At 40.6% G+C, this 16,200-nt stretch overlaps 1 protein-coding gene across 2 annotated transcripts in view; it reads right to left on the reverse strand.

Moving 5' to 3' along the window:
- LOC139370767 (solute carrier family 2 member 9, like 2) overlaps positions 1-13,090 on the reverse strand; it is a 214,096-nt gene extending 201,006 nt beyond the window's left edge. For both annotated transcript variants that reach the window (XM_071110465.1, XM_071110466.1), the window contains exons 1-2: positions 12,975-13,090; positions 4,059-4,170 (exon numbers count right to left, since the gene is read on the reverse strand). In XM_071110465.1, coding sequence (XP_070966566.1) covers positions 4,059-4,142 — 84 coding nt within the window. In that variant the 5' untranslated portion in view covers positions 4,143-4,170; positions 12,975-13,090. The remainder of the gene's footprint in view (positions 1-4,058; positions 4,171-12,974) is intronic.
- Between the last annotated feature and the right edge of the window lie 3,110 nt (positions 13,091-16,200).

Raw genomic sequence — 16,200 nt, forward strand, 5'->3', positions numbered from 1 at the left:
CATCAAAATACACATGTAGGGTATTGAATTAAAGCTACACTCGTTGTGAATCTAGCCAACAAGTCAGATTTTTAAAATGCTTTTCGGCGAAAGCATGAGAAGCTATTATCTGATAGCATGCAACACCCCAAAATGCCTGAATGCGACGTAAACAAAATATTTAGCGTACCCGGCGATACACAAACGCAGAAATAAAATATAAAACATTCATTACCTTTGACAAGCTTCTTTCTTGGCACTCCTATATGCCCCATAAACATCACTATTGGGTCTTTTTTTTCGATTAAATCGGTCCATATATACCCAAAATAGCCATCTATGGAAGCTGTGTAATTCAGAAAAAAACATTGTTTTAAAACGCAGCGTCATTTTTTAAAATTAAAAAAGTTGACGATAAACTTTCACAAAACACTTCGAAATACTTTTGCATTCCAACTTTAGGTATTAGTAAACGTTTATAATCTATCAAAATGATTACAGGGCGATGTGTATTCAATAGCTCCTCGTCTTCAAATCAATGGCCGACAATGTGCACTTCAAAACATCCTGGCGGAGACCGGAAGAAATGGAATCCAGTTAGTTGGATTTACCAACAAAAAACTCCCCGGATAATGACGACAATGGCGACATCGTGTGGAATCTGTAGGAATTGCATGCAGGTCCATAATTAATTTTGTGCCCTTTTAACAATCCATGAAAGTGACGCATGGATATTATTTTTAGCTTTCAGTGAGCAGTTTTTCTTGCGCTTTTCGATGAAACACACGATCTGTTATAGTCACAGCCGTGATTTAACCAGTTTTAGAAACTTCAGAGTGTTTTCTATCCACACATACTAATCATATGCATATACTATATTCCTGGCATGAGTAGCAGGACGCTGAAAAGTTGCGAGATTTTTAACAGAATGTTCGAAAAAGGAGGGGGTAGGCTTAACAGGTTTTAAGGAGAGGGCACTATTTTGAACATGAAAAGTTATTAATAAACAAATTAGGCACATTTAGGTAGTCTTGATACAACATTTTGAACAGATGGCTTTTTTTCTGGCCACTCTCCCGTAAAGCCCAGCTCTGGGGAGCGTATGGCTTAAAGTGGTCCTATGGACAGATACTCCAATCTCCGCTGTGGGGCTTTGTAGCTCCTTCAGGGTTATATTTGGTCTCTTTGTTGCCTCCCATATTAATGCCCTCCTTGCCTGGTCCGTGAGTTTTGGTGGGTGGCCCTCTCTTGGCAGGTTTGTTGTGGTGCCATATTCTTTCCATTTTTAATAATGGATTAAATAGTACTCCGTGGGATGTTCAAAGTTCCGGATATTTTTTTATAACCCAACCCTGATCTCTACTTCTCCACAACTTTGTCCCTGACCTGTTTGGAGAGCTCCTTGGTCTTCATGGTGCCGCTTGCTTGGTGGTGCCGCTTGCTTGGTGGTGCCCCTTGCTTAGTGGTGTTGCAGACTCTGGGGTCTTACAGAACAGGTGTATATATACTGAGATCATGTGACACTTAAATAAAGTCCACCTGTGTGCAATCTAACTAATTATGTGACTTCTGAAGGTAATTGGTTGCACCAGATTTTATTTAGGGGCTTCATAGCGAAGGGGGTGAATACATAAGCACGCACCACTTTTCCGCTTTTTAAATAAATAGAAGAAAAAAATTACTTCACCAATTTGGACTATTTTGTGTCTGTCCATTACATGAAATTCAAATAAAAATCAATTCAATTACAGGTTGTAATGCAACTACTTTTGCAAGGCAATGTACATGGAGCACAGGTACCGAGTCAGTGTAAAGGGGCACGAGGTAATTGAGGTATTTGAGGTAATATGCCTTCATAAAGTAGTCACACCCCTTAATATTTTCCACATTTTGATGAACTACAGTCTGATTTTAAAATTGATTAAATTTAGATTTTTTTGCTCACTGGCCTACACACAATAACAATAACCCATAACGTCAAAATGGAATTCTGTTTTTTGTACAAATGAAAAGCTGAAATGTCTTGAGTCAATAAGTATTCAACCCCTTTCTTATGGCAAACCTAAATACATTCAGGAGTAAAAATGTACTTAAATTAAATAATAAGTTGCATGGACTCACTCTGTGTGCAATAATAGGGAATATCCCTTTGAGCATGGTGAAGTTATTAATTACAATTTGGATGGTGTATCAATATGCCCAGTCACTAAAAAGATACAGGCGTCCTTCCTAGCTCAGTTGCCAGATAGAAGGGAACCGCTCAGGGATTTCACCATGAGGCCAATTGGGACTTTAAAACAGTTTAATGGCTGTGATAAGAGAAAACTGAGGATGAATTACTCCAGAATACTAACCTAATTGACAGAGTGAAAAGAAGGATGCCTGTACAGAATAAAAAATATTACAAAACACGCATCCTGTTTGCAACAAGGCACTAAAAAAATATGGCAAAGCAATTAACTTTTTGTCCTGAATACAAAGTGTTGTATTGGATTTGCCCCAAACATATTACTAAGTACCACTCTCCATATTTTCAAGCATAGTGGTGGCTGAATCATGTTATGGGTATGCTTGTAATATGCAAGGACTGGGGAGTTTTTCAGGATAGAAAAGAAATGTAATGGAGTTAAGCACAGGCAAAATCCTAGAGGAAAACCTGGTTCAGTCTGCTTTCCACCAGACACTGGGAAATTAATTCACCTTTCAGCAGGACAATAACCTAAAACACAAGGCCAAATCTACACTGGAGTTGCTTACCATGAAGACAGTGAATGTTTCTGAGTGGGCGAGTTACAATTTTGACTTAAATCTACTTGAAAAACTATGGCAAGACCAAAATATGGTTGTCTAACAATGATCAACAACCAATTTGACAGAGCTTGAATAATTTTGAGAAGAGTGTTGAAAGCTCTTACAGACTTACCCAGAAAGACTCGCAGCTGTAAACGTGCTTCTACAAAGTATTGACTCAGGGGTGTTAACACTTATGTAAATTAGATATTTCTGTATTTAATTTTCAATGCATTTGCTAACATTTCTAAATACCTGTTTTCACTTTGTCATTATGGGCTATTGTGTGTAGATGGATGAGAAAAACAATCAATTTAATCCATTTTGAATTCAGGCTGTAACAACAAAATGTAAATACAAAATATGTAAATATGTAAATACTTTCTGAAGGCACTGTGGGTAAGGGTATAAGTGACTAGGCAATCGTGTGTGTGTGTGTTGTAGTGTCAGTGTAGTATGTGTGAGTGTGTGGGTACAGTCCAGTGAGTGTGCATAGAGCACGTTGTACATTGAGGAATATCTGTCTGGGTCCATCCGGATCACACATGGTAATATAGCTTCTTAGAACAGTTGGTTATATAACCAGCTATTAGAAATACTCTGAACTGTGGATAACCACATCCAATATCTGATTAGCCCATGTAAGTGGGTCATGGTGGAGGAGAATCAGAATGAACCTTGTTATCCAAAGTGTACTGTAACGTGACATAGGTAATTGAGATTACGTGTAAACATACAGTGCCTTCAGAAAGTAGTCACACCCCTTGACTTTTTCCACATTTTGTTGTGTTACAGCCTGAATTTAAAATTGATTACGTTTAGATTTGTCGTCACACACAATAAATACCCCATAATGTCAAAGTGGATTTCTGTTTTTTGACAATTTGACAAAATTATAGAAAATGAAAAGCTGAAATGTCTTGAGTCAATACGTATTCAACCCCTTTGTTATTGCAAACCTAAAAAGTCACATAATAAGTTGCATGGGCTCACTTGTTGTGCAATAATAGTGTTTAACATGTTTTTTAATGACTACTTAATCTCTATACCCCACACATAAAAATTCAGGCTGTAACACAACAAAATGTGGAAAAAGTCAAGGGGTGTTAAGAATTTCTGAAGACACTGTACAACCATGACCCACATTGGTGTGAGGAAAACCCATAACCTCACACATGAATGATTGAAAAACAATGATTGCACCACATGGTGATAAGCGACCATGTGCTAAGCCATAAACGAAGATACAGTATGACTCATTTGAAAAGATCCAGAAATGACCAACTAACCTTTTCTGTTGACTTCTTGTGGTCTGGTTCAGTACTTTTGATGTTGTTCGGTTCAGGATCTTCGGTTTGCTCTCGCATTTCCATGTTTTACTTCTAATACGCTGAAATGACACTGAAGTCAAATGTGGCATTATTCATACTGTTCAAAGGAGCAAACCAGTGTGGTAAGGGAAGTGATTTTAGGGAAGTAGCTTGTAACTCAGTCTGTAATGAGGAAAACTATTGTGCTGACATTAAATTAATTAAACATCAGCTTCTACAACCCTAAACACACCAACTCTGTAATAAAATGCAGATCATGAGGTAGATAAGTGCAAGAAGTTTCTATTTGATCAAACCAGGAAGTTTCCAGGGGAAGATAAAACACTTTTCTTGATCTGTGAGCATGTACAATTGAGTCAATTTCCTTCAAAAAGAAAATGGATAGTATGTGCAACAGGAACAAAAAGAAACCCAACTGGATACTAGCTCAGGCATAATTGCTCACAGCATGGGCAGGAGAAAGAATATTGTGCTTCCCTTAGCCTGGAAATGTCAAGAAGCCATTTTTGATAACTCTTTCCCTATGAGATCCGGGGCCTTCTGTTTTTTTCGTGCTAGGTCTAAATCAGTCCCTGGTTAGAGGGTAACAATGGAAAAAAGCAATGGAACTGGCTTCGAGGTCCAGAGATGAGTTTGAGTGGCCTAGACTGTATAACACGGTTCTAAAAAATAACCAACTGAACCACACAATCCTTGGTTACTCTGTGGTTGACAAGTTATGGATGACGAAAGAGCGGTAAAGTCAGTCTGCCATCTGGTGGTTGACAGTATATTGCACTTCTCATAGTTCCTTTATGCCAAACTAGGGGTGGAATTCATTCATTAATTCTACATTGGAGGTGTAAGCCTCCAATTCTGCTTCCCATCACTTCCCTGTGATTATTTTTTGATGTGCACCACCACCTGTCTTTACACCCATGCTGCTAGACAGCCTGGAATGTTTACAACAACTCTAAATCCAACTTGCTTTATACTGATTCTCAAAGACTAAGCATTAATTGGATATAACATCCCATCCTCAACAACCTTGCCCTGGCAAGACTGTATTCACAGGTAGATTCCACGAAATGACATTGCCACAAGCAGCCCAGCAGATATTGAGATGAGCGAGATCTAAGACTTCACTCTCAAACAGTCACACAGTACCGGCTAGGGTTTACTTCACTCTCCTACAGCGTAGGAGCCGCAGGACCAAAACAGCTCAACGCTCTTAACAGTAGTTGAGGAAATTGACCCAATATGCTGTTTACTTTCTGCATCTACGCCAGATTGCTGAGCGTACCTTTAATACAAGCCACATTGTTTAAATAACTGATAAGAATAGGAAAATAACTATTCAATTACTCTGTAGTGACTCTGACCTACAATGAATATAGAGGGAATGATAGCCAATGGTAGGTAGGCATGCTGGCTCAGGAGTTCTGAGTTAGATGCATGGTGTATCTAATTAGGAATCAGCCCATCAATTGTATTAAAAAAAACATGGGCTTTTATTGGACATTTTTTTGCATATACATTATTTTTTTACCAGTCAAATACAATCTAATGTAACTTTTGGTTTGTGTACTGTTAAAATACTATTTGGTCTCCTCCTCACATCCATCAAATTTTAAGAATGACATGCGTATTTAGGCTACTTATTGCAGCCCATCTCTTGCCTCAATAAGCCCACACTTTGCTTCGGCTTCCCCCATTGGGCCCATTTTGGTCCAAATATGAGCTCATGGCACTGGTCCAATGTGTATTGCCTCCCTACACCAATTTTAAATATTATATTATATAGGGTACCAAGGGGTAACTAGCCCCCCCCCCCTCATGTAATTCACATTAAGACCACAAGATGTTACTTTATAGTCTTTTAGCTATTTTACATAGCATTTTATGTCATATGCAGTGCATTCAGAAAGGATTCAGACCCCTTTACTTTTTCCACATTTTGTTACATTACAGCCTTTATTCTAAAATTGATTAAATAAAAACAATTCTTCAATGATCTATACACAATACCCCATAATGACAAAGCAAAAACAGGTTTAGACATTTTTGCTCATTTATTTAAAAAAATCCAAAACAGAAATACCTTATTTACATAAGTATTCAGACCCTTCGCTATGAGACTCGAAATTGAGCTCAGGTGCATCCTGTTTCAATTGATCATCCTTGAGATGTTTTTACAACTTGATTGGAGTACACATGTGGTAAATTAAAATGATTGGACATGATTTGAAAAGGCACATACCTGTCTATATAAGGTCCCACAGTTGACAGTGCATGTCATAGGGAAAACCAAGCCATGAGGTCAAAGGAATTGTCTGTATCGAGGCACAGCTCTGGGGAAGGGTACCAAAACATTTCTGCAGTATTGAATGTCCCCAAGAAGGCAGTGGCCTCCATCATTCTTAAATGAAAGAAGTTTGGAACTGTCATGCCTACTCCCGCTCCGGCGCTCGACGTTACCGGTCTACTAACCATCGGCCCTGGCAATCATCATTAGGCACATCTGCCCCCCATAATTACGCACACTTGGACTTCATCACCACCCTGATTACTCCCTTTATTTAGCCCTTTGTAGCCTGTCATCTGGCAGTATTGTTTTTGTTCACGTCTGTATGCGTCTCCTGTCTTGTTATCTTCACCTTCTGCACCTGCTTCCTGACTCCCAGCATATACATTACAGAATACTGCCTATTCAAAACACATAGCAGAGAAGTGCCAGTACCATCAGGCTGACGTCTCCTTGGGATACCGAATCAGCCAGCAGGGAGTGGTTATGGATGAGAGGAAGGATCGAGGCAGTCAGGTCATGTCCAGTTCCAACCATCATAAAGGGACTACAATGGTTTTTGGGGTTCTACCGCCGCTTCATTTAAAAACTTCAGCTCCATCTCCTCACCTCTCTCCTCAAGGGTGGCCCCCGTAAGTTGGTAGGAGTCCTGCAGCCGATGAGGCCTTCCGTCTACTGAGTGAGCGTTTCACCTCTGCCCGTTGCTCAAACCCAGATCCTACGCTGCCCTTTGTGTTGGAAGTGGATGCCTCAGAAGTAGACGTGGGGGCTGTCCTGTCACAACACCAAGGTAACCCACAAAAATTGTATCCATGTGCATACTACTCTAAAAAAAAAAAGTATCCTGCAAAGAGAAACTATGACGTAGGCTACTGGGAGCTCCTGGCGATGAAGTTGGCACTAGAGGAGTGAAGACACTGGTTGGAGGGCACCAAGGACCCATTTCTCATCCTCACCAACCATCGGAACCTGGAGTACATACGGACAGCGAGGCGACTGAACCCACGCCAAGCAAGATGGGTCCTTTTCTTCACTAGTTTCAACTTCATCCTGTCATACCGCCCAGGTTCGAAGAACATCAAAGCCGATACCATGTCCAATCTCCACGATACGGAAGAGGTTCCTGTCCTGAGTGCGCACATCATTCTGCCCTCCCAAAATGTTGCCCCCATGCTCTGGGACGTAGACGTGGAGATCCACCAGGCTCTGGAGAGGGAACCCATGCCCGCTAAATGCCCCCCGGAGTGCACCTAAATTCCCACGGAGGTAAGGGATCGGCTGTTGACCTGGGCGCATACATCCCTTGCCGTTGGACACCCAGGTATCACACACACCATTCAATCCATCTCTGCTAAGTACTGGTGGCCCACCTTGGTGAAGGACGTCGCACGCTACGTCTACTCCTACTCTGTATGTGCTCAAACCAAATCTCCCAGGACGCTTCAGCAGGGAAACTCTTCCCCTTCTCATGCCTCAGTAGCCTTGGTTCTATCTGTCCATAAATGTTGTTACTAATCTTCCACATCTGATGGATTCATCACTGTCATGGACAAATTCTCAAAATCCTGCTGTTTTATCCCTCTCTCTGGTCTCCCTACCGTTCTCCAGGTTGATGAGGCACTGTTTCAGCAGGTCTTCCAGCACTATGGCCTTCCCAATTACATCGTCTCCGACCGTGGCCCCCAATTCTCATTGCGGGAATGGTGAGAAGCTGGGGTCCATGGCCAGCCTCACATCCGGGTACTGGACTCAGTCCAACGGGCAGTTGGAGAGGACCAACCAGGAGCTTGGGAGGTTCCTTAGGAGTCACTGTCAGGACCGGCAGGGGGAGTGGACTCATGAGTTGTGCTACAAATTTACTGGGGATAGCTTTATTTGTGACCTATGTACAAATTAGAATCGTGCAATAGCAGAGCATAAGAGAGAATTTTACACTGAATGAATTTGTTAAGTTAGCTATTAAATGTTCAATTCCAATGTTATTAGTTATGTTCCATTCAAATATTATATTCCAATGATTTTTGTATTTTTATGAATTAAAAACTACTATTGAAAACCTTTTACTCCTTTGTCTTTCTAAAGACTGCTGTGATTTAAAATTGTGCAATATTCAAATCATATTTTGTGCATTGTACATAATGGATTGTATGAAAAAGGAACAACGAAAATGTATGTGCAGACTTAACATCAAATCTCCTCAGTGGCGGTTCTGGCTTGTATGGCTCCCTGGGCGAACCCCCCAACATTCAAACATTTGGAACAACACAAATAAATAATCAGAACATTTAAAACTATGTAAATAAAAATATATACAAATAAGACTCATAAATATCAAAAATTAGTAACAATGACAAATAGAAACAAATTGTAATATACAAATAAAATGAGAATCAAATTATTACGAATGATTACACAAATAAAACTAAATTGCACAAATCCTATGTTTTATTTAATCTTAATTTAACTAGGCAAGTCAGCTAAGAACAAATTATTATTTACAATGACGGCCTACCGGGGAACAGTCTGCCTTGTTCATGGGCAGAACGACAGATTTTTTTTTGTCAGGCCGGGGATTCAATCCAGCAACCTTTCGGTTATTGTCCCAACGCTCTAACCAGCTAGCTCTAACTAGCTAGGCTACCTGCCGCCTCAACACACACACAAATACACAAATAGAATAACACACTTAAGATAACCTGATTATTACATTATTGCACTTCAAATAGGAAACACACTAACTAAATTGCACTACTAATTGCATTACTAATTGCATTAGTACTGTACAAAGTTAGAGGTGCGCTATTTGATAGATTCCCCGCTCCCCCTACCACGGACTTCCAGTGGGGAGACCTGAGGTCAACCTATCCCACCCATCTCGTACTTCTGAGTGGGAGACCTTCCCAGGCAGTAGCCTGCCTAGCTCACAAACTAGAATCAGGGCACCCACTCCGACAAGGTTAATTGACCCACAGTCCCACACGGTGACATGATATCATTGACGTGACTTGCAAATACGCGATAGAAAACCAATCGCGTAAATGTCACCATTCCAATTTTTTTTTGTGCAGGCGCCCCATGCCACCCCCGGCAAGATGCCGCCCTGAGCAGCTGCCCATGTTGCCTATACCTAAATCCGCCACTGACTCTCCTCATAGAACGGATATTATTGGTGACATGTGCAACACCATTTCCCCCTATTTTTATTTAAATAATTATAATAAGACAACTAGACAACTAACTGGCACCGTCTAGCAATTAGCAAATGTGTTACTTTGAATTAGAAAGTTAGAGTAGTTTCTCTAGTAAGTTAGTTTTAAATGTACTTATGCAAGCATTACTTATGGCTTCAGAAAGGGCAGTGTACACCATAGAAATACAATGAATAGAACAGGCTTGGAACCTCTTACCACAGCAATTTCACTGGTAAACTGATGTGTACACTCACAATGGCTGCCTGGTATTGTGATGCAATAATTTCCATGGTAATGTAGAATGTTTATTCAAATTATGCTAACTGATGTGGCTCATGCAGTGTTGCTAATTTAGCGACCTCGTCGCTATATTTAGAAAGTTGTCAGACCCCTCCAGCTACTTTTATTGGTAAAAGAGGCTAGCGACAAATTCAGTTACTTTTCAGGCTATCTTTGGGAAGGATTTCTATAATTTTGTTAGCATGTAGCGACTATTCAATTCTGCCGCAAAAGAGAGTGTTGTCTGTGCAAAAGAGAAGCTATCTGTGCAACAGAAGTCACAGCAACGGAACAGAAAGAGTATCTTCATTCAAGTAAATAGTGGCATTATGGGTGGACTGGCAGCCATTTTGAGTGTACCCGTGCCTAGGTAAGAAATATACAGGTTAAGACAAGAGGATTCTAATATCCCATAACTATTTGCAATTAATGTTCCAGCTTTGCTAGTTAGCAGTGACGCTAGAAGTTATCAATGGAGCTTGTACCATGAATTTGTTTATTTTCAAACACGTCCGCATTAAATGCTTTCCTTGCCTTAACCTTCCTATATTCATCCTAGACCCAAGCAGGAAGTGTACACTTCAATCTGTGCAGTGATTTGTTAAGGCAATTTAACGAAAAATACATTGCCATTGCAATACAGCATCATGATAGAACATTCCAAAATACCATGGAAATTATTGTATTATAATACTAGGCAGCCATTGCGAGTGTACCCATGAGTTTACTAATCAAATTTCCAGGGTGAGAGCTTCCAGGCCCTTTTAAGTAATTGTATTTCTATGAACGGCGCAGAGGGTGTGTGTGGCAGGAGACGGGACAAAAACGTGACATCAGGACTACAGTTGTGCCGTAGCAAGGCAAATTGGTGATGTGACATCCTCGCGGCAATGGCAAAACGTAATGTGGCGACTTTTAGGTCAAAAATATACAGGCTAGGACAAGATGATTCTAATATCCCATAAATCAAAAAAAAAAAAAAATGGGACTAGCAATGCGAGCGAAAATGCCTGGAAGTGAATGTTAGCGGTACAGAAATTTTGCCATCAAACAATCGTTGTGAATTTCATCTAACTACTCAGCAAACACATAGCATAACTGTTTAACTGTCTTTAAAAAAATGTAAAAATTAAAATAATGATCTACAGCCACTTTATTACTTGATTTCCTGACCGCTGATCACAATTTCAATGCTAATCCTGATATACACACACTGATAAACTCCCAATTAGTGGCTAATATGTGTACCTTAAAATAAGGTGTTACCAAAAAGTAATTCAGCACAGAGTCTGTACCCCACCAAGCCACAAAATACAACATAAAACAAGAGGATAATTTATAGGCAACCTGTTTTGTTGGTAACCAAGGCACTTGTCCAATATTGCAAAGCTCAAGGCAAGGGGCTTATCCCATTCCTCGATGGTAGCTTGGTGACTCCCTGTTGGAGGTCTGAAAGTTCAGCAGTGGGATAAGAAGCTGGAAATGTAATTTACACCCAGAAAGGCAGGTTAAATGTATGGCCAAGCAGCTCAGGGATTCAATATGACACTTGAAATAACACAACATACTCACAAATCCACAAACATAACCTCTTGTCTAATACAATCCATGGCTTACTTTCGGGTCCCTGGGAAGGTGACCGCCACATGATACTAGCTTAGCCATCCGCTATATCTACATAGATCATTTTGGGATTCTGTCACTGAAACAATAATCATGATCCTGGCGTTTATCTACAGTGATAACTATGTTTCCATACTCAACGTTACAGTTTAGCTTATACAAAATGCTGCCATAGATTTTTCAACTAACCTGCTCTTGGCGATACGTTCTTTGTTCTCGATTCGGAGGAAAAGCTTCAATAAATGTCTGTGTCTAGTTGCAGGTGTTTCTACAAACACCAGAGAAAACTCAGAAAGATATTAAACTGGACCTGTTTTGTAACATGACTCACTATGAAACACTGCCAGACAGACGCATACTCCGGTAATAGATAGTGAGAAAGTTGTACAAATAAAATCGGCACACAAGTCACCAGTGACTTGATAAGGTGATTAGCTAACTTGGCCTGCCTGCTAAATGTGCCTGCTAGCTACTAGCTAGCTTCATTGACGAACACAGAGATGGAACTTATTTTGGGCACGGATAAACAGCGTGTAGCTTGTGCTGTATTTTTGATCGTTTGACAGCTTGCTAATGAAGTTGTAGACATGTTCTCATAAATCAGTCCTGAGCGCAGCAGCAGCTGACTCGATACTGTCTGCAGTGCACTGACTTTTCACGCACATATTTCAACTTGAGAAATACTGCACCAAACACCTTATTAATGACAGTTTTCTTAATTTATCTTAGCTTAATTCTGACTATTTTGAGGGAGACATGTTGCTACCGTAACTCAAGAGGGACAAACAACAATAACTGCCAGGGTACAACATAGAAAACATAACACACCCACATCGAATCACACCCCCATGACGCAAATCTCGTTTTTCTTCATGAGCAGTAGAAAAACCCAGGCGGGTGAGTATAGCCCCCCTTTAAACCAAAAGATATTGCTGGTAAATGTTCCTGTTCTCATGTAATATCACACCTAATGTAATATCAAGTGTCAAATACTTTTACTTAATTTAGCCTAGCTCGACCATTGTGTGGGACTATTCAGTTGGTTTGAATGTACCGGGCATGCTAAATCACACTCATGTCAAGTACTTGAAAGTGTTTAACAAAGATTATGAATTTGATCAAGGACTGTATAGTACAGAATATAAACAACCTCTGCTGTAGTCAAATATCATAAAACCAAATGAACACTTGATATTTCTCCTGATAAACTCACTCGCTTTACCGACAAAATATTTCTCAAAAACAAGATAATTCAGAGACCAAACAATCTAAACTACATTCATGGAGATAATTAGACCCTCTACTAAACCACTTGTGCCAGTGTTACCAGCCAAAACACAATCAAAGCCATGGTCAAAGGTTAGCCAATTGGAAATCAAACTAAAAACCAATACAGCCTCTAAAATGCCCATTCAATTTTGAAGGCTTGGATTATTAATGCATTCTCTATATTGACACAGAGAAGAAATGTGGCAGGATGTCAATGACTTAACTTACCCACACAAAGACTATTTCCTTAGCAGCTTATACAGAGGAAGAGGGGAACCTAACACTGACCCTTAAACTATCCTGCTGACAATGAGACAGTACCTGAAAGACATACAGTCTTTTAATACTCCCCCTAACAAATGATTAACAGGCACTGACTGAGGAGATCACTGTAAGCAAACCCACGCACGCAGACAGGCATAGTACGGAAGTTGAAACATTTAAAGTTACAATACATGACACTGACATATGTTTACTGATGGTGCTTTCAAGACAACTCAGAAAGTCGGAACCTCTGAGTTACAATTTGAGTATTGTTTTTGTTGCTTCAAACTTCTTATTGGTTGATTCTGATACTTTCCAAGCGGGAAACTCTGAGCTCATTTTCTACAATGGGTTTCCAAGTTTCGAGCATTAGAATAATAAAACAAATGACCCGGTCTTAAATGCAACCAATAGCATAGGCCAGTGGAAGTGTGGAGACGGATTGTACAATATGAGGAGGAAATCATAGTCCTTAAACTTTCCAATGGCACTGACTCATCCAAACTGTTTTTTTGCGCAATTGTATTTAGAAATATTGTGAAAGGCCTTTTAGCTGCTGTGTGCTGTTCATTGACAGCCACATTGACAGCCACAACTCAACAATCAGCTGTTTGATATTTACCACGCATGCTGCCCAATTGCGGGCTTCGTGAAAGTAGGCCTATGCACTCGTGATGTGATAAAACACAATCCACGACATTAAAAAAAAGCTCTCTGGTGTATTAGTTTCAATTATTTAATTTATTTCTGTACAAACAGGAAAAATGATATACATCTATTTAAATGTATCTGCAGCACCTCCAGCACTCCTTCTCAAAGCTGTTTTCTTCCATGCACTGTGCTCTCCCCAAGGCAAAAATAATCAACACTTCCTAATATGAATGAAATGGATTGTGGTCAGTAACCCCATACGAGGTTATTGTGCAGGTAGCAGTGGGTCCTCATTTAAAATACTGCAGCAAAGCTTGCTGCGGAATGTTATGGCATACTGGAGTGCATACCTTCATACATAGTATTTTACTTTCAGCCATTGTTGCCATTAATGCTAGTTCGACCACCAGAGGGCATCTTTGATGGTGTCTTTAAGAAGCTTGTTAGTGACTGCTTACATTGCCAAATAATCCTACAGAGGTCTATGCAGGCCAGACGTTTTGATGGCTATACCCTATCTGAAAGAGCACATTCCAAAGTTTTTAATGAACCTGGTTTTTCCAAACAACACAAAATGTTTTACAGATTGTCTCTTTTTCAAAATATAAACATTTTCCAAGAATAACCACTGATCCATACCTACTGATGACAATCAGCAAATACCGATTTGGGGAAAATATCCTTTCTTTTGTATTCTGTTATATTTCCTCATATTCATATTGTAAAGGGCTGGGGAAATTAATCATGTGATGTCTGCAGAATGAACAAGTTCATTCCATTGACATGGCGCAACCGTAGCTTCAGCTACAATAGCACAGATAAATATACTCAGCAAAAAAAAGAAACGTCCTCTCACTGTCAACTGCGTTTATTTTCAGCAAACTTAACATGTGTAAATATTTGTAAGAACATAACAAGAATCAACAACTGAGACATCAGCTGAACAAGTTCCACAGACATGTGATTAACAGAAATTGAGTAATGTGTCCCTGAACAAAGGGGGAGTCCAAATCAAAAGTAACAGTCAGTATCTGGTGTGGCCACCGGCTGCATTAAGTAGTGCAGTGCATCTCCTCCTCGTGGACGGCACCAGATTTGCCAGTTCTTGCTGTGAGATGTTACCCCACTCTTCCACCAAGGCACCTGCAAGTTCCCGGACATTTCTGGGGGGAATTGCCCTAGCCCTCACCTTCCGATCCAAAAGGTCCCAGACGTGCTCAATGGGATTGAGATCTGGGCTCTTCGCTGGCCATGGCAGAACACTGACATTCCTGCCTTGCAGGAAATCACGCACAGAACAAGCAGTATGGCTGGTGGCATTGTCATGCTGGAGGGTCATGTCAGGATGAGCCTGCAGGTAGGGTACCACATGAGGGAGGAGGATGTCTCCCCTACAACGCACAGCATTGAGGTTGCCTGCAATGACAACAAGCTCAGTCCGATGATGCTGTGACACACCGCCCCAGACCATGACGGACCCTCCACCTCCAAATCGATCCCGCTCCAGAGTACAGGCCTCAGTGTTAAGCTCATTCCTTTGACGATAAACACGAATCAGACCATCACCCCTGGTGAGACAAAACCGCGACTAGTCAGTGAAGAGCACTTTTTGCCAGTCCTGTCTGGTCCAGCGACGGTGGGTTTGTACCCAAATAGACGACGTTGCTGCCGGTGATGTCTGGCGAGGACCTGCCTTACAACAGGCCTACAAGCCCTCAGTCGAGCCTCTCTCAGCCTATTGCGGACAGTTTGAACACTGATGGAGGGATTGCGCGTTCCTGGTGTTACTCAGGCAGTTGTTGTTGCCACCCTGTACCTGTCCCGCAGGTGTGATGTTCGGATGTACCGATCCTGTGCAGGTGTTGTTACACGTGGTCTGCCACTGCGAGGATGATCAACTGTCCATCCTGTCTCCCTGTAGCGCTGTCTTAAGCATCTCACAGTACGGACATTGCAATGCCTTGCAGCATGCCTAAGGCACGTTCACGCAGATGAGCAGGGACCCTGGGTATCTTTATTTTTGTGTTTTTCAGAGTCAGTAGAAAGGCCTCTTTAGTGACCTAAGTTTTCATAACTGTGACCTTAATTGCCTACCGTCTGTAAGCTGTGTCTTAACGATCGTTCCACAGGTGCATGTTCATTAATTGTTTATGGTTAATTGAACAAGCATGGGAAGCAGTGTTTAAACCCTTTAGAATGAAGATCTGTGAAGTTATTTGGATTTTTACAAATGATCTTTGAAAGACAGGGTCCTGAAAAAGGGATGTTTCTTTTTTTGATGGGTTTACATCTTAAAACATGCTATTCTGTTCTTTTGAAATAAATTGTCTTAGTATCATGTTTTTATGACCTTGTTAAACAAAATATTAATAGATTTCTTTGTGATTGTGTATGTAAAACGTATTTACTAGACTGGCGGCTATTGGTAGGCTACTCATTGATTCCCCGGCTATTCTACTGTTAATATGCATATGGTGCAGCAGACCTTCATGGCGCTTTGAGGAAGAAATGCTCAGAAAGTTTTGGTCTTTTATGATAT

The sequence above is a fragment of the Oncorhynchus clarkii genome, chromosome 17 (genome assembly GCF_045791955.1).
Source record: "Oncorhynchus clarkii lewisi isolate Uvic-CL-2024 chromosome 17, UVic_Ocla_1.0, whole genome shotgun sequence".
Classification (NCBI taxonomy): Eukaryota; Metazoa; Chordata; class Actinopteri; order Salmoniformes; family Salmonidae; genus Oncorhynchus; species Oncorhynchus clarkii.